Source organism: Neoarius graeffei, chromosome 1 (assembly GCF_027579695.1).
Source record: "Neoarius graeffei isolate fNeoGra1 chromosome 1, fNeoGra1.pri, whole genome shotgun sequence".
Classification (NCBI taxonomy): domain Eukaryota; kingdom Metazoa; phylum Chordata; class Actinopteri; order Siluriformes; family Ariidae; genus Neoarius; species Neoarius graeffei.
Window position 1 is genome coordinate 40,641,226 of NC_083569.1, and position 24,249 is coordinate 40,665,474.

General features: G+C 42.2%; 1 protein-coding gene across 15 annotated transcripts in view; it reads right to left on the minus strand.

The window, feature by feature from the left end:
• Positions 1-24,249, minus strand: part of scrib (scribble planar cell polarity protein) — a 269,195-nt gene that overhangs the window by 53,722 nt on the left and 191,224 nt on the right. For 14 of the 15 annotated variants that reach the window (XM_060931865.1, XM_060931789.1, XM_060931763.1 and 11 more), the window contains exons 16-19: positions 12,752-12,814; positions 4,062-4,151; positions 1,879-1,956; positions 1,352-1,681 (exon numbers count right to left, since the gene is read on the minus strand). In XM_060931865.1, the coding sequence (XP_060787848.1) occupies positions 1,352-1,681; positions 1,879-1,956; positions 4,062-4,151; positions 12,752-12,814 (561 nt within the window). The remainder of the gene's footprint in view (positions 1-1,351; positions 1,682-1,878; positions 1,957-4,061; positions 4,152-12,751; positions 12,815-24,249) is intronic. The other variant, XM_060931798.1, reaches the window with a different exon arrangement.

Consider the following 24,249-nt stretch of genomic DNA (forward strand, 5'->3'; position numbering starts at 1 on the left):
CACTGTAGGATTTCCTGCAATGTAGGACTGCTCGACAGACATCCCCTCCTACCGTAGGACGCTTCGCAGATGTAGGACCGTTTATCAGAACACCGGCGCTAGAGCTCAGTGGAACGCACTTTCCCTCTGTAATAAGCATAGACATGTCAAAGCGATTTCTTTAGTCTAGTCCATTTATTTCGAATGGTGAACCGAACTGTATACACCTCACAGGATATTTTCATCGGAACACGTGTATGCGCATGCGCAGTGCGCCATCGTTACATTCTTACAGCATGATGACGTAGTGGCTAGCGCCTCTATATGAGGCAGTAGCCACAACAAAACGATTTTGACCATTTCGGTGACCCGATGACCCTCAAAATGTTGGCAGTTCTATTTGAGACCAATGCCCATCTATCCTGAAAGTTTCATGTAGATTGGTCCAGCTGTTTTCCCGTAATATCATTAACAAAAGAAAAAAAAAAAAAAAAAAAAAAAAAAACACCTCACCCCGTTTACTCCATAGCAGGCGAGGTAACTAGTAGGGATGTCCCGATCCGATCACGTGATCGGAAATCGGGCCCGATCACATGGTTTCAGACTCGATCGGAATCGGGCATTGCCTCCCGATCAGGGATCGGATATATATCTATATAATATATTCTCATTTTTAACACATCAATAACTATGCATTGGCACAGAGTGAGACCAGACCTCTTGTCTTAACACAGCAACATCACCACGTGCGGCATGACATCACTTTGTAGCGGAGACGCTATTGGTTATTGGCTGCCTGTTGCCGGCAAAGTTGAACACGGAAGCAGTTCGAAGCGGAAAGCAAAGCATGAGATCATTTTTTTTTCGTTGGATGACAAAAACGGGCTCAAACCTGAAAGGGTAGAAATGCTTGTTTTCATCAAGAAAAACGTTCATTTCCTTAATTGAAATTACTGTACACCACTGTGAGATGCGTTCTTAAAAGCAAATTACTGGCACTGTGGCACTTTATTTTTTTTATTTGTTTACATTCCTGCCAGGTATTTTAAGGTTTTTTTTTTATTTGTTATTTATTGTTCAAACTGCCTCACGTAAGTGCTTTGTTTGCTAACGGAGTTGTTGGATGTTAAAATAAGGTGTTAAATAAAAAATGAGGAACATCCTGGATCCGTTTCTTTCCTCGTCTTTATTTTTTATGGATTATAAGAAGTATCGGATCGGGACTCGGTATCGGCAGATACTCAAAATCAAATGATCGGTATCGGATCGGAGGGCAAAAAAACCTGATCGGGACATCCCTAGTAACTAGTGAGTAGGATTCGACAGGAGAAACAAGCAGAAGTGTCGTATCTGTGTAGTGCTCCTGATTTACCATGTCTCCTGTCCGGTATGACGTGGAGCCTTTTCCTCCAGCGATGCTGAATCCTAAGCCCTTGTCATTGCGGACTAAGCAGGTGGCCAGGCGTTGGCAGGGGCCCGTGCTAACGGTGGTGGATCCAGGCTCCAGGTTGAATGGAAGGCCACCGGACCTCCTCTCCCGAGGAAAGTAATCATCCTCTGGTCTCAGGGGCGTAGTGGTGATGGGGTTCTCAGGCTCGACCATCCGCTCACGCAGCACCGTCATGGTCACCGCCGTTCCTGAGCTCCGCAAGGCCTCCACTGCCGTGTGGTGCTCCGCTCCCTGCAGCTCTACCCCGTTTACCTGGGAGCACAGGAAGGAAACGACTTACAGTTTTGTCCTGCTGGACATATCCAGTGTCGCACACAATAAAGGCAGAAATGCATGATGTGATTAACTCAAACCTTTTCTCAACATTGTTTTTGCAAATTAATCAGTTTCTGTCGAACTGAAAAATACTTGAAGGGCATTTGAAAAACATTGTAAGAACACAGATGTACCTCGAGTAGTTTGTCTCCCACTTTGACCCCAGCTCGTGCAGCTGGACCATCTTCTGACACTCGGGAGATAAAGATACCCTACAGAAAAAGAAAAACCCACACAAACAAACAAATCTCCATGTGCAATATAACTGGATTTTCTAACTTCGGTTTCTACCTCCTCAACCAAAATGTGCAATACTCACTCAATTTTTGTAATACCCAATATGTGCAATACCACTTCAGACAGATATTTATTACTTTATATGTTTATTCCTATACAGTTGCACTCAGTTTAATGACAGCCTTACATACAGTGGTGCTTGAAAGTTTGTGAACCCTTTAGAAGTTTCTGTATTTCTGCATAAATATGACCCAAAACATCATCAGATTTTCACACAAGTCCTAAAAGTAGATAAAGAGAACCCAGTTAAACAAATGAGACAAAAATATTATACCTGGTCATTTATTTATTGAGGAAAATGATCCAATATTACATATCTGTGAGTGACAAAAGTACGTGAACCTCTAGGATTAGCAGTTAATTTGAAGGTGAAATTCAAGTCAGGTGTTTTCAATCAATGGGATGACAATCAGGTGTGAGTGGGCACCCTGTTTTATTTAAAGAACAGGGATCTATCATAGTCTGATCTTCACAACACATGTTTGTGGAAGTGTATCATGGCATGAACGAAGGAGATTTCTGAGGAGCTCAGAAAAAGCGCTGTTGATGCTCATCAGGCTGGAAAAGGTTACAAAACCATCTCTAAAGAGTTTGGACTCCACCAATCCACAGTCAGACAGATTGTGTACAAATGGAGGAAATTCAAGACCGTTGTTACCCTCCCCAGGAGTGGTCGACCAACAAAGATCACTCCAAGAGCAAGGAGTGGAATAGTCTGCGAGGTCACAAAGGACCCCAGGGTAACTTCTAAGCAACTGAAGGCCTCTCTCACATTGGCTAATGTTAATGTTCATGAGTCCACCATCAGGAGAACACTGAACAACAATGGTGTGCATGGCAGGGTTGCAAGGAGAAAGCCACTGCTCTCCAAAAAGAACATTGCTGCTCGTCTGCAGTTTGCTAAAGATCACGTGGACAAGCCAGAAGGCTATTGGAAAAATGTTTTGTGGATGGATGAGACCAAAATAGAACTTTTTGGTTTAAATGAGAAGCGTTACGTTTGGAGAAAGGAAAACACTGCATTCCAGCATAAGAACCTTATCCCATCTGTGAAACATGGTGGTGGTAGTATCATGGTTTGGGCCTGTTTTGCTGCATCTGGGCCAGGACGGCTTGCCATCATTAATGGAGCAATGAATTCTGAATTCTACCAGTGAATTCTAAAGGAAAATGTCAGGACATCTGTCTATGAACTGAATCTCAAGAGAAGGTGGGTCATGCAGCAAGACAACGACCCTAAGCACACAAGTTGTTCTACCAAAGAATGGTTAAAGAAGAATAAAGTGAATGTTTTGGAATGGCCAAGTCAAAGTCCTGACTTTAATCCAATGGAAATGTTGTGGAAGGACCTGAAGCGAGCAGTTCATGTGAGGAAACCCACCAGCATCCCAGAGTTGAAGCTGTTCTGTACGGAGGAATGGGCTAAAATTCCTCCAAGCCGGTGTGCAGGACTGATCAACAGTTACCACAAACGTTTAGTTGCAGTTATTGCTGCACAAGGGGGTCACACCAGATACTGAAAGCCAAGGTTCACATACTTTTGCCATTCGCAGATATGTAATATTGGATCATTTTCCTCAATAAATAAATGACCAAGTAGAATATTTTTGTCTCATTTGTTTAACTGGGTTCTCTTTATCTGCTTTCAGGACTTGTGTGAAAATGTTTTAGGTCATATTTATGCAGAAATACAGAAAATTCTAAAGGGTTCACAAACTTTCAAGCACCACTATACTGTAGGTCTATCTAGTACTTGCACTGTTTATTTGTTTTTGTTATAATTGTGCATTATAGTGTGGTTTTTTATTTTATTTTGGAACGTAGATTGTTTCGTAGATTTGTAAACCCCGCTTTTAATAAGGTCTATGAAGCGGACTCGTGGAAAACACTCAAGAATTCCAATGTACCTGTACTGCAGTGTATTTGTCCAAATAGCAATAAACTCTATTCTATTCAAATATTCAACCAGCATGCAAATTATGACAAGACAAAGAATGATCAAATGATAAACCAAATGTACCTCATCATCTCCCTTGTAAGGAGTGGATCCTTTCCCCCCAGCTATACTGATGCCTAATCCACCAGTTTGTCTCAGGATACTCAGGACCAGCTAAGGGTAAAGTGCAAGGGTCAGACATTCAACAAATCCTTTTTTTTTTTTAACCCTCCATAAACATGGGGTTATATTATTAAAGAAGGGACTAATCACTGAACACATTCCTGCTCCAAATTTCATGTCCACTACTTTATTTCGATGAGTGGCTTTGAAATAGTCAGCATTTTTTGTCTAGACGGAGTGACCACTCAGTGAAAAGTGAACACTGCAGCACTCAGTGACGGACAATCCAATCCAAACATTCACAATGGCTTCCTTTCCTTCCTCTCACGTGACAAAGCCAAAATGTGCAGGTCAGTGAAAAGAGCACTCAAGAAGAGCAACCGTGTGCGCTGCACGAGATCATGAAACTTCCTGAGCCGAGAATGCGAACACGTGCTAATTTACAACCAGTTAACACAAGAATGTGTCGATGCCATTTATGAGGCGATAATTAATGCCTTAATTATCCATCACATTCTACTAGAAAACAGTCGGTCAGGAATTTACGGAATCAAGGAAAGGAAGCTATGAATGTTGGAACGGGATATTGAGTCTCGTATTGATCCAGCTGACACGGACACTTGTGAAAATGACTTTGCATGCATTTTGCTTTCACACATGCTAAACACATGTCGTTAAAACGAGCTCGATTCAATTAAATCTAGAATCATTCGTGATTTACCCCTTTTGGGATTCACATGTGTTACGAGACTAAACAGGATGACAAACATTTACCTAAACAAACAAACAACAGCGACGACGTCTACATATTGACATGACACAGACAGAAACGGACACATGCCAAGTGATTAATCAAGCAGATTAGTTGATAATGAAAAAAGGTTAAAAATCGAGTAATTATGCTGAGGAACAAGATGGGTGCTGGCAAGTCGACATAAGCAAGCCATGCGAAATTGACACGAACGACAGAGGCCTTCAAGAAAGGTGAATAAAGGAATGGAAAGGGCTAAAATGAAGTGAGCACGGCAATCCGGGCCGGTGAAGCTTCCACGTTTAATTTCAACAAGGTCCGAAAGAGTTATTTATGCCAAGTTTATATCTAACTGTGTGACAAATGCAGGGTAAATATTATATGCGTGGGTGGGTGTGTGCATAAAAAAAGTACTATGCAAAAGACTTGTACACCCGATTCTTTTTTTATACAAACTTCGTTACAGATTTCTATTTTATTTCTACGTTATCGAGTCAGTACGAAAACATTTTAGAGTCCAAACGTTTGTTTTCCAGCACAAAATTAAATATTGCAGGAAAAAAAAATGTATCTGCGCAGCATATGACATAAGAGCGCACTTTTCAGATTAAAAAAAGAAAACATAAATCAAGGCTGATGGGTTTTGGTGCAAAATTAAGACGCGAGTGTGACGGTCAAAGTGTCTAGAAGAACTGCGGCTGGTTCTGTAAGGGCGTATTCACACCTACGTTGTTTGGTCCGGACCAAACGACCAAAATTTCCCTTGGTCCGGACCTTTTGGGTTGGTCTGAATACAAACCACCGAACTCTGGTCCGGACCAAACAAGCGGACCGAGACCGAGCTGCAAGGTCGGACTCGGTCCGGACCAAAGGAACCCTGGTGCGGACCTTTTGGAGGTGTGAAAGCAGACCGGACCTAATGCGACAGTTTTGCTTTTTTGTACCTCGGGAGCTTCTGTCGTTTGTCGAGCATTATGGGAAACAGAGTCTTGACACTCCACCGCAAAGTGCAAACACTGTTTCGGTTGTCAAGGGTCGTTCAGTCACCAGTGGTAGGCGAGTACAAAAAATGAGTAGGGGGCAAACGTGGGCCGAGGAAGAAACGCGTACCCTTGTGGATATATGGGCAGATGTCCACATATCTGAGCTTTTGGAGAGAACACACAAAAATGCCGACGTGTTTGCTGTATTCAGTGAGAAAATGAAGGAGAAGGGGTTCACGCGCTCCCCAGAACAGCGCTTTGTGCGCATGTCGTCTCTGACCAATAGCTGAACGATCTCAGGGCGCGTGGCTTTGTTGACAGATTTTGGTCCGCTTACTAAAATGTACAGTGTGAAAGCGAACCGCACCAAAATGAAAAAAACATTTGGTTCGGACCAAAGCAAGTGAACTATCGAACTATCCTGGTCTGAATACACCCTAAGACGCTCAGTAAAACCTACAGCTCATTTCCTTATAAAACTGCACTCACTGTACCGGAGACAACTTTTTTTTTTTTTTTAAGCAAAGGCTCGTCTCACACCAAATATTTACTTTGTTTCATTTACTATGGCTTACTGATATTTATAGTAATTTTTTAATGTTGAAACATTATTATTTTTAAGACATTTTTGGTCGACGGGAATTCTTTACCTGTACCTAAGACTTTTGCACAGTGCTCTGTGTGTCTATCTATGAGGATCAAACTTTTTTGAAACGCCCTGTATACTTTCCTTCTAAAATGCTGCACAGTGTTACAGATTTAACAAGCGGATATGTTGATTAATCTCAAGTCAACACTAGTATATACAGTTTAAATCATTTACAAAAGAAATAAGTACACTTTTTTTTTTTTTAAATTGTTGATGCTATGTTGGTTTGATTGATGTTGGAAGGAGACGATCCTGACTGAGTAGGAATTCCGAGTTGAGGGGGCATTTAGTTTATTTCCTAGTTGGAAATCAGAAATTCTGAGTTGCAAGTTACCTCCCAGGGGTTCTGCGACACATAGCTGGGGGTCTACAAGGGGCTGTTATTATTATTATTAATTATTATTAGTGCTGTCAAAGTTAACGCGATAATAACGCGTTAACGCGATCTCAATTTAACGCGATTAAAAAAAATACTGCCGTTTACGCAAATTCTAATTTGGCCCTGCGAGTCACCCGTAGTTCCTGCTGAGGCTTGTTGCGCGCTGCTTCAATAAGAGTACGTGTGAGTGATGGAGAAAGGCATAGACATAGAAACATCCTCGCCGCCATATTGGATGGGGCAAAGTGGAGATTCTTCAACCGTCTCTGGTGTAGCGTCTAGACAGTAGCCGAGAATAAAGATGCCTGGTTCATGTGCTGCGTTTAACTGTACCAACAGGTTTACCGTCCAAACGAGATCACATGGGATTACCTTTCACAGGTGAGACTGGAAAAATACTTTTCAATACTGTTCCTTCAGTCTTCAGTTTCCCAGCTCATCTCCACCGGGGAGGTGTAGAGTTATAAGCAGTGAGCATTAGAGAATACACTGCCACACTATGATGAACGTTTTTGAACGTATGATGAATGTTTTTATTTTTCTTCTTTTATGGCAAATACTTCTCTTCAGAAGAAACTACTGAAGAGTAAAATAAAACATTTTATTTTCACAGTGATATGCACTTTATTTTTCATCCCTTGGTTTTCTCATCCAAGACCAAGAACCCCAAACATCACACTGACAGAATTCCAGAGGTCCTGTGTGGTTGAGTGGCCAGACTCCTCAATAAAAGGCACAAAAACGACTTACTTGCAGCTAAAAGGCAACTAAGGCTATGTTCACACTGCAGGCTGAAGTGACTCAAATCCGATCTTTTCGCCCATATGTGACCTGTATCCGATCTTTTATTGACAATATGAACGACACGGATCCGATTTTTTCAAATCCGACCCAGGCCGTTTGGATATGTGGTGCTAATTCCGATTCCTATCCGCTCTTTTCATATGCGACTTCAGTCTGAACCACCAGGTCGCATTCATCCGACTTACACGTCATCAACAAGCCACAAACGTCACTATTCTGCGCTGAAGTAGGCGGCGGGTCTCTCAAAAAAGTTACAACAACATGGCGCATAATCACGGGCGCAGATAGAGGGTGGGACGAGTCATATTTAAATTCACCTCGTTCGGTCCCCCCTACTTATAGGGAGGAAAAAACGTCTATGCTGTCTTTCTTTGCATAAGGCAAACCTCACGGAAAAATCAAAAGACTAATTACCATTCGGTTTATTGAGGTGCACAGCAGTGTATACATAGTTGCAACAACTCACATAAAACAAAACAAAGACTGATATTCGGTTGGTTGAGCTGCGCAGACTGCACAGGTTGCGAGCTCGAGCTTGGTTGCTATGGTTACTAACAACAAGTTTGACAGGCATATCGGGGTTGGGGTTGGTTTGCTGGCAGCTTTGTCCCCCCCAGTTCAAAAAACGTATCTGCGCCCCTGCGCATGACATCAATGCGAGGGACGCTTCGGGCTGTGAAGGTTCTGAATCTTCTCAATGGAAGGACGCAGAGGTTAGGGAGCTGATTTCCATTTGGGGGGATGCAGCTATTCAAGCTAGATTGGATGGGTCATACCGCAACCGGGCGATTTTACTTCCGTAAACACTGGCCATGCTCACTGCGTGTGACGTCGTCGTATCCTGCAATGCGCATGCGGAACACTTTTAGGTCGCTTTTCGTTCATACTGAGGATCACACACAAGTCGCATATATTTGTTAATGTGAACGACCTCACAAAAAAATCGGATTTCACAAAAAAATCGGAATTGAGCATTAAGCCTTGCAGTGTGAACGTAGCGTAAAGAACTCTCAAGCCATGAAGGCGGAAAGGAAGAAAGAAACCCAACAGACCAACTCACAAAAAACGCTCCGGAGTACGATTATGGATATCTAGTGACGGGTGATGGCTGGAGGTGTGTACAAAAAAAAAAGTGGACCAAACTGTTCTAAAATCAAACAAGCAGTTTTCACTTGAACCTGCTGTTTCGATTAACATTCAATCAGGTACTTGCTTGTCCTGTTTCATCCGAGCCGTTCACCACATCGCGAGCAGGATGCAACAGGCTCACTGTGGACTTTATAAACCACGGTTTGATCATTTTAATCCGTTTTTGAGAAAAGTTTTTCATGTTTGGGCATTTTTTTTTTTTTAAAGTATCCAGTTTGAACTATTTCTATCTATAAATCGCCCATGCCTAATTAACAGAGCTCCATTTCCCAAACAACGACGACCCATACACACATCCGAGAGAACACCGAGTCCAACCTGACAGAGCTCGAGAGGTTCTGCACAGAGGAATGGGAACAGCTGCTCAAAATATTCATTGCAACTGTGCTCCAACAAAGCGTTTCAATATTTGCGTAAATGTGATTATTATCATTATGAATGAACTTATAAAACTTCATTGTAAAAAAAATACTTAAGCCCTTTTTTTTTTTTTTAAATGGCATGTCCGTCAAGTCTCCACACATGAGCACTTTTGAGCAAAACGTCTTGCACAATTTTTCATCCTTGGTTTTTGTGATATTCTCACACAGCCTTTAAGAATGCTTTTGACAAAAGAAGGATGTATTGAAATCATTCTCATGGCGACAGCACTCATTTAAAGAAACGCATTCAAAAGTACAATATACAGTACCAGTCAAAAGTTTGTACACCCCTACTCGTTCATAGGTTTTTCTGTACTTTGACCATTTTCTACATTATAGAACAATACTGAAGACATCTAAACTATAAAATAACAGAACATATATGGAATTGGTTTTTTCGCGGTCCCGTTTCCATCAAATTGTGCGCTCTGATTGGCTCGCGAGTGGTCCGGAGTCCTACGATCCGGATCCCGGTTACGGACCTCTGGCGACTCGCTCGTTCACAACAATGAACATGGTAGCGATTTTTTGTCAACATTTTTGTCGCCTAGATCAGGGAAGTGATCTCGATCAAGTTTTCTTTTCGGAAAATTCCGAGCTGACGTAGCTTGTCAAACAGGTTTTTGCCGAGCTTGTAGTAGGTTTGTTTTAAAAATGGTTTCCCCTTTCAGGCGTGCTCGTTTTCTGTTAGAATTTGGTAAAGAAAAAAATAAATATATTATTTACCAGCTTAAAGTCGGTCCGTATGGTGAAATACCGTGACCTCGGCCTTGAAATTACTGACCGAGGCCCAGAGGTATTTTCAAGACCTCGGTCACAGTATTTCATGATACGGACCTCCCAGCTGGTAAATAATATATATTTACGTGGTGAACGGTGTTAAAAAAACAAAATGTTTGCTATTTTAGATTTTTCCAAGGAGCCAGCGTTTACCTCGATGACGCTTCACACACTATCAGCATTATCTTAACCAGGGCTTTGAACCGGTTCAAGGAACGAAAACCGGGAACTTTTTCTATTTCACATGGAACAGAAACGAAACCAGAAACTTTATTATTTTTTATGTTCCGGAACAGAAACGCTTATTAAAAATAATGGTAACCGGTTAATACCGGTTTTTATTTCGTTCCTCAAAGTTTCCGTAGCCTACAAATAAAAAAAGTCATTCTTCTCCCGCGCAAGTTTCTATGACCCGCTGGGGTTCACTTCCTGTGTGACGTTCGCTGACTGAATGGAGAGAGCGGGAGGGTGGACTACTATCACGTCTCCACATCTTAAATAAGAGGTAAATATTGCAGTCTATCGTTATTCAAAAACGTCAATTTCAAACACAATATCAATATATTTGTCCACGTTAATGAGAGGCTCGCGAACATTACATGACGTTAACCTCTGTTAGCCCATCAATGCATAGGGCCTGACTAGCCTTTGGTAACACACTAAACGAATTATCTTTCATTTTTGGCACTTTTTCTGTTTGTGTAGATGGGAAGACATACTGAGAATCCAAATCGCCAACATTTGAAATAATAATTGTTTTGAATTATTTCTTGTCTTATTTAATGAAGGTTGTAACTGAATTAGCCTACATTTGGCTTAAGCTGGATGAGACAGAGACATCATTTTATAGCCATTTGTGAAACAGCTGACAGGGAACGTAATTAACCGTTCCAGGAAGGAAATTTTTTTTTGTTCTAACCGGTTCGGGAACGTCTATTTAATGGTGGAACCCAAAACCGGAAACGTTAAAATTCCGTTTCTGTTCGGAACGAACCAATAGGAAAAAAATTCTGGTTCAAAGCCCTGATCTTAACCAGCTTCGTGAGGTAGTCAACTGGAATGCTTTTCAATTAAGAGGTGTGTCTCGTCAAAAGTTAATGAGTGCAATTTGTTGCCTTCTTAATACATCTGAGATCATCTAAACAGTAAACCATAAATAATAAAAATACAGTAAATAGCGCTATTATGTCCGGGGTATGATGATAAACTGCATCCCTGGTCCTCCAGGCTGGGGGTTGGACAATAGGCCAATCACCTACTTCCGTAAAAACTCATACGATTACTGAATCCCATGGTATTTTGAGTATCCCTCCTCTCTCCAGTTGTCCTGATGACCACGCCTTAAGATGGGATGAAGAGCAAATGACATTTATGAGTGAAAGCCGAAAGGAAGCCCCTAAACTGATAAAGGACGTTGAGACGTACCATCGAGAAAAAAAACCCCGTTCTGGTTGGAATTCATGGAACGAAGTAGCCAGACAAGCACGCAACAGGGATGGGTTGATGGAAAGCATGGAGACACAGGATAGAAGAAAAACAGCCCTATTCCACAACTGTCAAGTTAAGTCAAGTCAAAGTCCCTTCCATGCCAGGATCTGGTCTTCCCAGGCAGTGTCCTGTCCCAGTACTAAGCAGCTCTTTGAGGCGCATGGGTGCGGCACCAATATCAGCCCTCATCCTCTTGCCTATACAGCTAGGGTTACAGCGGGGGGCTGGTCCTCTGGTAACCGCAGGAGTTTGACTTCCCTACTCGCATCTACATTGCAGCATGCCCTGCCAGATGGTAGACGGTACCATTTTTATGATGGTCCTTGGTATGACCTGACCGCAAGTAGAACTCGCGATCTCCCGGTCGAGAGGCGGACACGTTAACCACTATGCCGGCTCACATGAAGTGTGTTTTAACTAATAAAATAAAGAGAAACCATTGTGTCCAAACTTTTGACTGGTGCTGTACGTGCATAACGTCAGTTCGTCATGAGTGGGAGTGAAGACTCGACGTGCGTTTACAAAGAAACGGCAAATCATGGACAAGATGTTTTGGACCTCGAGTTACATTTTGTTAAAACTGTATTGCTGAGGGGAGAAGAATGAACGTGTTGGTGCTGGAAGGGAATGGGAACTGTAATGACGTCTGAATACTTTCTGAACGTACGACAGACGTACGAGTTCAAAACGACATCTTGAAATGCTACTGCGCTGTTGTGCTATTGATTTCATCAATTAAGTGATCAGATCACTGCTTCCATCAAACTCACACACTTGGCACTACTTGCTCCTGGACCACAGAGTCTGACAGATAAGTACGACAGTCAAAGGAAAAACAGCAACAGACAGACAGACAGACAGACAGACAGACACAGGCAGACAGAAGAGAACAAGCAAGCCACAGGTATAATGGAACCCTGGTTTAAAACTAATGCACACTGCATAAAGTGTAAAGCAGGCTTTTTTTTTTAAATTAAAGGAAACTGGCGAGCACAATATTTTCCGAATCAGTCCTTAACGGTAACGTGATGTTAAATGCTTAACGTGTGCCTCTCAAACAGGGTTCCATCACATTTGTGGTGAGCGATTCGCTCGGCATTGGCCTCAATTATCCGGTGGTCTGTTTCTTCCCCTCTACTTCCTAACCACAGGTGAAGAGTGAGCGAGTGAGAACGAAAGAGAGGGAGGGAGAGACAGACAGACAGACAGACAGACAGAGAGCTGGATGGAGAGAGTAGGTACAGACCTCTTCCTCCTCAATTCGAGCAGGCTCAATCAGCAGATTATTGACTTGATCAAATGACACCCCCTGTTAGGATAGGAACCAGCAAGAGGGCATGCGGATTAGTGAGGCCAAAATTAAACCGGGGAAAAAAAAAAATCATCAGCACTCGCATCCTCCAGGACAACCCGCATCAAAAGAATGAATAAGGAAGTAACATTCCACCCAGACACACACTTTACAGCACCCCTCCACACACACATGAGAAAAGCAGCGCAACAGCAATTTGTGTGTGTTTAATTTTTTTTGTTTTTTGTTTCGGCTGGGCGAGATCACTTGATTAAATAAATACCGAGATACATGTGGGTGGTAGAAAAGGGCAACTGGACTTGCGTGAAGATTCTTGAAAACGTTTCACAACGTAGTGTATGCAATTCAGTGCAGTGAGGATTGCACGGACTCGTATATCGGGGAAATGAAACAACCGCTATACAGTTGCTTGGCTCAGGCCAGGACTCGGCTGTCTACATTCATCTTAACAACAAAGGACACTCATTTCAGGATTGTAACGTACGCATTTTAGCCAGAGAGGATCGTTGGTATGAGCGAGGAGTTAAAGAAGCCATTTTTGTCAACCTGAAACGGCCATCACTGAACAGAGGTGGGGGTCTAAAGGCCAATTTATGCTGACAACCCAGTCGTCGCAGATAGCGTCTGCGTAGCCCCCCCACCTTCGCAGACGCTCTGCGCGCACCTCCCAAAAATTGTGACCACCGCAGAAGCTTCGCAGACAGCGTCGCAGACAAGAGGGTTCTGAAGGCCTCTGCATGCTCTTGCGACAAGGCTTTCGCAGATAGCTTTCCGCAGACAGTTGTAATTTATCGTTGAGTGGGGAGTAATACGCGTGCGCGATGTTATTCACCGCCACAACGCAAGGGGGCGCGAAGTCGCAAAATCGCTAGGAGTAGTTGGTGGGTGTGGTTAGTGGAGTGTTTATCCTCCGGTTACTTATAATGACTAGAACTGGAGTCGTATAGATGTACGTACTTCCTCACTTCCTCGATCAACCGCTCTTCGTGCTGCTCCATCTTCACTCGTGTTTTTAAAAATGCCGGTCGTGAAAACAAACCAAACCGGGAAAGTAGGGAAGCGGAAGTGCGTGTACAGCGGATGTAGAGTGGACCAATCAGAGCCCTCTTGTCTGCGACGCTGTCTGCGAGGCTTCTGCGGTGGTCACAATTTTTGGGAGGTGCGCGCAGAGCATCTGCGAAGGTGGGGGGGGCTACGCAGACGCTATCTGCAACACCGTCTGCGAGGACTGGGTTGTCAGCATAAATTGGCCTTGATTGGTCCACTCTACATCCGCTGTACACGCGCTTCCACTTCCCTACTTTCCCGGTTTGATTTGTTTTCACGACCGCCATTTTTAAAAACACGAGCGAAGATGGAGCAGCACGAAGAGCGGTTGATCGAGGAAGTGAGGAAGTACGTACATCTATACGACTCCAGTTCTAGTCATTATAAGTAACCAGAGGATAAACACTCCACTAACCACACCCACCAACTACTCCTAGCGACTTCGCGCCCCCTTGCGTTGTGGCGGTGAATAACATCGCGCACGCCTATTACTCCCCGCTCAATGATAAATTACAACTGTCTGCGAAAGCCTTGTCGCAAGAGCATGCAGAGGCCCTAAGACATCATTTATCAACCATCTACAAGGTGGTCTTGGACACTCTTCCCAGACAGCTGGGTGTACGCCAGGATCCAGCTGTTTTCGGTGACTCACAGGAGGACAGAGAGAGTCAGATTTCCATTGATCACCCTAACGGGCAATCCTTTGATCACCCTAATGACTCGCCGTTCACACCCAGCCTCCAGCGACCCACACCAACATGATGCCACCTTAGATGAGCTGGTCATCAGAATTCTGATTCTGATCCAGGAGAGGACAAATATCTGATACTCCCTATCAGTCAGACAGAACTGAGGAAGCCTTTCGGACGAGAGGTGAAACGTTTTCAAGAATCTTCAAGCAAGTCCAGTTGCCCTTTTCTACCACCCACAGTTTACTATGACCTGGATGACTGAGAATCTTCACAGACCGAGATACATGGCATCACAAACAGGTTTTCCGAGAGTATCCCAGACGAAGTCATGTATCCATCGCTTTATAGCAGTTATTTCAATTCACCTTTCCGGAAAAATACCAATATAATTAACTTTCGCAGCTGCGATGAGGCGGTGCAGGTGAAATATTGAAATGCCGCCACGGATTAAAAATACATAAAGTGAGAACGTAATTTTTTTGGACCATCCGTACTTTTGGCTATCGATTCATTTGTGACGACTCCGAGACAGACGAATGCAGTCGCACGGATTTTCAGCCAAACTGCTGATCTTGCTACCTAAAGCGAAAATTTTGTATTCAAAATTTCACTTTGAATTGTACAGCTCGAAGCGGGAACTTAAATTCAAGATTTCAAGCTGAATTCAAATTTGATCAAAATTCATTACGTGGCTGCAAGTCATCGCATGCTTTCAGGTCAAACTGGGCAAGAATGAAAAACGTACACACAAATTTGGCATTAACGCAGCACACATGATGTCCCACACACCAAAACAAAAATCACACATTCTACATATAAAAACAGACACCATCTCTCTCTCACACACACACACACACACACACTCTTCCTGGGTCCCTGATCCCATCTGGTTTGAGAAGGTTCCTCAGATATAGAGAGCGTGCACGTGATGTCACGAGGTCACGTGATATTTGTTTATCCGCCATTTTGGAATGGCATGGCCGCGCGTAGAACTTAGACGAACCCGTTCTAATTATCAAGTGTGTGGGAGTAGATCTTTCGAGAATGGTTATATCTTGTTCAGCATTTGGTTGTACCAATAGACAGGGCCAAAAGGAGGGCCTGTCATTTTATAGATTCCCCGCAGACGAGGAGAGACGCGCTGTGCGAAGAGAAAACTGGTACCCCAGCTCTACCAGCCGAATTTGTAGTGAACACTTCATATCAGGTAGGTGTAATCTTCTAATACATTTATATCAGATATTGAATAATAATTCTGCACAGATAAAGATAGCGGTGATTTGTGATATTTTTTTTTCAGACAAAAACACACAACCCTGTCATTATCTGGAACGGAGTTTAGATTTCGAACATTCTTACGATAAAACGTCCTGCATAGTCTCTTTATGATAAACGTCTTAATGCCACTTACCCGTGAGGTTATCAAGTAGACATTCTTCTTCGGAACCTTCCAGACGTATAGTTGGGATACCCGTCCCGCAACAAAATATTTATAAGCTTCCAGGCTCTTGTAAGCTTTGAGGGCTTTGTCAGTGTAACACGATTCACGATTAACGAGAAAATTGTAAATGTCGTGGTAGGCCAGATCGGGCAAATCGCCGGCACCGCAGCTCCGAATTTCCCTGAGCAAGGATTGCGGCAAGTCGTACGGATCTGCAATCCCCAACCTGGAACACTTTTCCACGTAACGCTGCCTCACGTCACCTTCGAGATGCTGAACAAACTTAGACAAGTAATCGCACGATGTAGATGGGGTATTTTCCGAATTTTCTTGGGGATTACTCCCTGGAGCCATTACGCTCGCGCAAGGTAAACAATCCTGAAGCCGTCCAATGTGGCGGAGTAAACACGGACGGGTCACGTGACTGCACATCCTCTATAGGAAATGTAGATGCTGCGATGGATTACGTGTGTCGTGCTGCTCTCTTCATAGGGATGAGCTTCCGGTTTGTCCTCCATTCAACAGAACTGATTTCAGAGTTTTAATTCACAAAAAGATGTGAAAATGTGCACACGCACCGTGTAGCATTCGGAGTAATACGCACGGTATTACTTTTTCACAGAAGCCTGAGTAAGGCATTTGTATTTTTAACTTATTTTCTCAGGTAGGCTATGTTCATCATGACCTACTGTTATGTCATGTTTTTACATGAAGATTAGGAAACTCTTATTGCTGATTCACTGAATATGAATTTAAAAGGAACTCCGGGATCTCTCGTCTGATTGATTATTAGATTAATATTATTAGTTTATTTCTAAACAGGCGTTAGTAGATTGAACAGTATCAATAGCAGCAAAATGTTAACATGCTTGCTCAGGACACTCCGGTCTTATGATCGCGTCACTTCTGTCTCATTGTACAGTACGCTGACATGATGGATATTGACATTTACGTCAACTGCACGCTCTCTGCAGCCAATTTTATCGGGGAAGACACACAGCTGCCTATACATAGTTTTCACTTGACGTCACAGAGTCAGGGATTCCCTAGTGGCGGCCATCTTGTGGGTCAAGCTTACCGTACGGGTGACTGAGCACACATTGTAACGCGCGAGTACAAAGTCTTCAAAAGAACCCAAGCAGGCTATTTAAAGCTAACAATGGTGCACACCTGTTGTATTCACGGCAGTCGTAATAGGTCAGATGATGACGTCAAGCGGAGCTTTTATGGAATTCCCACTGTACGGGAGCACGAAGGCGAGCAAACAAACAAACTCAGCATACAAAGGAGAAATCTATGGCTTGCGAGAATCAACCGCAAGGATTATCAGCCTTCCAAACACAGCAAAGTCTGCTCCGATCATTTTATAAGTGGTAAATTGTTTAAATAAACAATCAATTGTGTTCAAGTTTGTTTTTGGAAAACATTTTAGGTCTATTCTGTATGATTTGATTTGTGTTTAATCAACCAGGGATGCAAACAGCGCGCCTTTTGGCGGATGCCGCCTTTTTCACAGCTGAATCGCGCAGATCCGATTTTTTTTTTTTAGGGGGGGGCGTTGGAGTGTCTGATTATAATTTCAAAGTAAATTCTGTATTAAAATTACTAAATAAGCAAATCAGTTACAGTCCATGAAACAGGAAGTATAAGGATGAGAAAAAAAACAGTTTAAATCGGAAAGATGCGCACATTTGCGCAGCCCGAGCGCAAACGTGCGCAGCTTTCCGATTTAAACTGTTTTTTTTCTCATCCTTATACTTCCTGTTTCATGGACTGTAACTGATTTGCTTATTTAGTAATTTTAATACAGAATTTACTTTGAAATTATAATCAGACACTCCAACGCCCCCCCTAAAAAAAAAAAAAAAATCAGATCTGTGCGATTCAGGCGGCATCCGCCAAAAGGCGCGCTGTGAATATATAAAGTTGTATGCAGTGGTGCTTGAAAGTTTGTGAACCCTTCAGAATTTTCTATATTTCTGCATAAATATGACCTAAAACATCATCAGATTTTCACACAAGTCCTAAAAGTAGATAAAGAGAACCCAATTCAGCAAATGAGACAAAAATATTATACTTGGTCATATATTTATTGAGGAAAATGATCCAATATTACATATCTGTGAGTGGCAAAAGTATGTGAACCTTTGCTTTCAGTGTCTGGTGTGACCCCCTTGTGCAGCAATAACTGCAACTAAACGTTTGCGGTAACTGTTGATCAGTCCTGCACACCGGCTTGGAGGAATTTTAGCCCATTCCTCCGTACAGAACAGCTTCAACTCTGGGATGTTGGTGGGTTTCCTCACATGAACTGTTCGCTTCAGGTCCTTCCAGAGCATTTCGATTGGATTAAGGTCAGGACTTTGACTTGGCCATTCCAAAACATTCACTTTATTGTTCTTTAACCATTCTTTGGTAGAACGACTTGTGTGCTTAGGGTCGTTGTCTTGCTGCATGACCCACCTTCTCTTGAGATTCAGTTCATGGACAGATGTCCTGACATTTTCCTTTAGACTTCGCTGGTATAATTCAGAATTCATTGTTCCATTAATGATGGCAAGCCGTCCTGGCTCAGATGCAGCAAAACAGGCCCAAACCATGATACTACCACTACCATGTTTCACAGATGGGATAAGGTTCTTATGCTGGAATGCAGTGGTTTCCTTTCTCCAAACATAACGCTTCTCATTTAAATCAAAAAGTTCTATTCTGGTCTCAACCGTCCACAAAACATTTTTCCCGTAGCCTTCTGGCTTGTCCACGTGATCTTTAGCAAACTGCAGACGAGCAGCAATGTTCTTTTGGAGAGCAGTGGCTTTCTCCTTGCAACCCTGCCATGAACACCATTGTTGTTCAGTGTTCTCCTGATGGTGGACTCATGAACATTAACATTAGCCAGTGTGAGAGAGGCCTTCAGTTGCTTAGAAGTTACCCTGGGGTCCTTTGTGACCTCGCCGACTATTACACACCTTGCTCTTGGAGTGATCTTTGTCGGTCGACCACTCCTGGGGAGGGTAACAATGGTCTTGAATTTTCTCCATTTGTCCACAATCTGTCTGACTGTGGATTGGTGGAGTCCAAACTCTTTAGAGATGGTTTTGTAACCTTTTCCAGCCTGATGAACATCAACAACGCTTTTTCTGAGGTCCTCAGAAATCTCCTTCGTTCATGCCATGATACACTTCCACAAACATGTGTTGTGCAGATCAGACTTTGATAGATCCCTGTTCTTTAAATAAAACAGGGTGTCCACTCACACCTGATTGTCATCCCATTGATTGAAAACACCTGACTCTAATTTCACCTTCAAATTAACTGCTAATCCTAGAAGTTCACATACTTTTGCCACTCACAGATGTGTAATATTGGCTCATTTTCCTCAGTAAATAAATGACCAAGTATAATATTTTTGTCTCATTTGTTTAACTGGGTTCTCTTTATCTACTTTTAGGACTTGTGTGAAAATCTGATGTTGTTTTAGGTCATATTTATGCAGAAATATAGAAAATTATAAAGGGTTCACAAACTTTCAAGCACCACTGTATATCAGACAGCCTTTAAAGTTTGATGAAGTCAGTTTCAGGCTTTGGCAGTTTCAGGCTTTGGCAGCCCTGCATAGTCACTTGAAAATGCATCTTTGTCCACTTCGTAGGGGTCAGTTCCCCCAATCAAGGCCAGTTTGGCTGCATACCGTTGTCGTGAGATGTCGTCTAATGTATCTATATACTTCTGTTTGCTTGATTTTGCCGACATTGATCTTTATTTTAGAAAACTGACTATATAACTTCATAAATTCGTCCGAGATAACGTAGCCGGTAATGGCGATGGTCCGTTTTGTTTGCCCCACAAGATGGCGGCTGGAGGGCGTTCCCCGGAATGCCGTGACGTCAGTGAAAACTATGTATAGACTCGTAGCAGCTTCCGAGGGATTCGATCTCTTGCGCATGTGGTGGAGGCAAAGACGTATGAAGACAATAAAGAACAGCGGCTAAAACAGCATCTGTATTTCTCTACATCTTTGATGATATTATGCACAAATAAATCCAGGTTATTAATTTGTGCTCAAGTTATTAACAAAACTTAACTGTACATAGCAGCTTGCGACACATTAAAAACAGCTGGTGGTGCGTTAACAATCAAACCGGAGAGTAATTGAGGTCGATACTAGGGCTGCAACGATTCACTAAGACACTGATTCACGATTCAGATCCTTCGATTCGATTAGGCAACTAAACATAAAGGACGAACAAACCTCAGATTTTAAACTTGAATTTAAAAAAATCCCATTGAAATTTGTCTAGGAAGATGAAAACTTTCCAAATGCTGACGAGGGAACAGGATATGCAAGTGTAAAATGCTTAAAACAAAACAAAATAAATTAAAATACGGATATTTTGGCAGCCTGAATTGATGAATTCCTGAGCACAGAGCAGTCAGCATCAGTCACTCTCACTCACAAGGCCATTATTAAAAAATGTTCCGTTTCCGGTCCACCGGCCGGGTGAGTGCCGTTTGTGCGGTTGAAATTTTTTTTTAACGCCGGTTTTTCGACATTTTTTTCGGGTTCGTAAATCTAAAATCGAACTTGACATTTACGCATTCCGCGCAGAATATAGAATTGAATCAGCTCTGTGCATGCGCCGTGCGGCACAAAAAAAATATCAGCCGCCATGAAGGAAGGAGATCCGGAGTTTTCAAACATTTGCTTAAGTGTGAAATCGCAAAATGATATTCTAGCGAACAACAAAATAGTAAAGATTCAGAAAAACAAATCATTCAGTGATCATTTTAATAGTGTCATTTCATCCGAACTCGGCCTAACGCTCGATTTAGAACTACAAAAAGTCCGTGTGTCGGACCATCACAAACCGTTACTGGAAAATTCGTTTGATCTTGATCCATCCGAGACGTTACAAACAGCTTTTAAGTTTTGTTATGCAAAATTCATTACCTACTTTGTTAATGACCCTGACAGATCTGTAGGAGAACCTAATAGAGCTATTCAAAATGAGAACGGAACTGAACAAAAAAAAAAAAAAAAAAAAGCGTTTACGGAACTAATGCAGGTTGGCTGGACAGAATTAAAAACTGGAGCAAATAAAGTTTTTGTACAAGTTTCAGTTGATTTAACGGTCATATTTTATTAAATGTGTCTGCTTTTGTAATAAATTACTGAAAGAAAAAGCAAACAGCATTGCGATTTCTTATCCATCCATATATATATATAAAAATAAAATCCCTCCCTCCCTACTGAAAATTTTTTTGCTCACCCGGTGGACAGGAAACGGATTTTTTTTTAAGCATGGCCCAAACACCTTCCTCTTCAAAGCAGGGCTTTGAACCGGTTCAAGGAACGAAAACGAAAACCAGGAACTTTTTCTATTTCACATGGAACAGAAACGAAACCAGAAACTTTATTTGTTTATGTTCCGGAACAGAAACGCTTATTAAAAATAATGGTAACCGGTTAATACCGGTTTTTATTTCGTTCCTCAAAGTTTCCGTAGCCTACAAATAAAAAAGTCATTCTTCTCCTGCGCAAGTTTCTATGACCCGCTGGGGTTCACTTCCTGTGTGACGTTCGCTGACTGAATGGAGAGAGCGGGAGGGTGGACTACTATCACGTCTCCACGTCTTAAATAAGAGGTAAATATTGCAGTCTATCGTTATTCAAAAACGTCAATTTCAAACACGATATCAATATATTTGTCCACGTTAATGAGAGGCTCGCGAACATTAAATGACGTTAACCTCTGTTAGCCCATCAATGCATAGGGCCTGACTAGCCTTTGGTAACACACTAAACGAATTATCTTTCATTTTTGGCACTTTTTCTGTTTGTGTAGACGGGAAGACATACTGAGAATCCAAATCGCCAACATTTGAAATAATAATTGTTTTGAATTATTTCTTGTCTTATTTAATGAAGGTTGTAATAGAATTAGCCTACATTTGGCTTAAGCTGGATGAGACAGAGACATCATTTTATAGCCATTTGTTAAACAGCTGACAGGGAACGTAATTAACCGTTCCGGGAATGAAATTTTTTTTGTTCTAACCGGTTCGGGAACGTCTATTTAATGGTGGAACCCAAAACCGGAAACGTTAAAATTCCGTTTCTGTTCGGAACGAACCAATAGGAAAAAAATTCTGGTTCAAAGCCCTGCTTCAAAGAGAGTTATTTAATAATACTGATGCATATTCAGAACAGTTTAGTCAGTACTGTCAGTACACATAACAGCAGGAACTCAGCAACATGCAAAACTGCTTTGTAACTTTGGCTCTAAACTCTAACTGATAAACAGCTAAAGTAAATCACACCAGTCAGTTTTAACTGTCCCCGCGTACCTGCTTTTACTACTTTCCTAACACTTTCAGTTTTCAATTCGGCCGGAACAGAGCACTTAACTTCGCTGACATCCACGTTGTGTTTTCGCTTTAAATGATTTACGAGGTTTGTAGTTGACCCTCCGTTATACTTCACGTCAACAGAACATGCGCGGCACGTTGCTATGTCCTTCGTGTATTCTCGAAACCCAAACTTTTGATTTAAGATGAGATGAAGGATCTTCAAAGGAGATACGCAGAACCTTTATTTGTAAATACATTTCTGAGTGGATAGTATCTCCACCCCTGACTCTTGTATGCTGTATAAATGGGAATAAAAATATATATTTTTGAGAGTTAAAATCGAGCGCAAAGTTGGCATTGGCGCTGCCCCGCTGAGCCAGCCAGCCCTGAGTGCGTGATGTCACAGCAGGAACCGGTTTTAAGGCCGAGGCCTTTTACAGCTATAGACCAAAGTCATATAAATAAAAATTTATGCTGAAAGTAAGAAATAGCGTTACCGACTCGCTCAACTAAGACTGATTTGACTCTCATTAAAACAGGATGGGTGTTATAACTTATGCAACATACATGTACATGCATGCATTTTCACTGACGAAACGTAAAAGGCGAATTAAATAATCAGATGAACTGAGACAATCACATTCTGAAGCAAATTAAATAATCTTATACCGCTAACTTAAACACACAATACAAGTTACATGGGTTAATCTAAATGCAGGTAAACAACGTGATGTTTTGTATCCAAATGAGGGTCGCAGCTTGTCCGTCTGTGTTCTCACTTCTTGAAATCCGATCTTGTGGCCAATTGTTTTGAAACAATCTGACTTTCAGTTCTCTGTTCATTCGCTTCTTCCACATAAGAGAGAGAAGGCAGCAATATCCAGCAGAGAAATCAGATGGCTGCTCCACTCATTCTCCATTCTGAGTACTCCGCCATTACTGCTCGACTCAGGCAATTACTAAAACCCAGGACGGGACGTCACCGGTTTTAGCAAGAACCGTGGGGTGGTCACTGCCCGAGCAATAACATGTCACGTTCCGTCTCGGGTTTTAGCAACAACCCTTGGCTCACACTCCGGGAGAACTGGTGCAACTGAACTTACTTTCCTTTTCGTGTAGTTTTCTTTTCCTTTAAATTGTTGGTACTGCACCCTCTTTCAATACTGGCTGATAGCCAACGCTTCTCAACAGATCAGGGGTCTCGTACGAGTCTTCAGTAAAATGTGCAGAGCAGAGGAGGGGCCACTTCGTAGGCGCCCAATGTGCCCGTGAACTTCTCGCAAAACGCGTCCAAATCTTTGCAGTTTGAACATTCTTGGGCCATGAATGCAACGTAAATCCACCTTCTGTCGTGTTGCTGCACCGGCCAGCAACACATCTATGTGGCACGGCGATAAATTAGCTCAAAATGGAGGATCGGCGTTGCAGTCAGCTCTGTGTTTTAGTATAGCGGAAATGGCCATGAGACCGATCGACTTCCTGCTGTGATGTCACGGATCTCAAGGTCGTTCACTCAGACCACTACCTATATAAATCACTTTAATTATAAAAATTACTATAAATAGATTTATTGTTAAGGCCACACCAATTTAATTAGTTAGTTCTCGGATTTTTTCAGGAAAAATATGAAGCAAGCGGGCGAAATAAAAAAAAAAAAAAATGCTCTGATGGTAAAATTAGCGGTGGAAATAGACCAAACAATACAGGCAAACCAGTAAACAGAAAGGCTAAATAAATGATTGAATTACGGTCAACTGAACATCTACAATGCACAGAAAAAAAAGATTTGACCAGGAGTAGGCTACTTCACAAGTAAGTGAAAGGGGCGATTTGATTGGTTTTCGACGTCACGTGATCTCACATCACGTGACCTTTTCTGTTGGCGGGAGTTTGATTTCGAT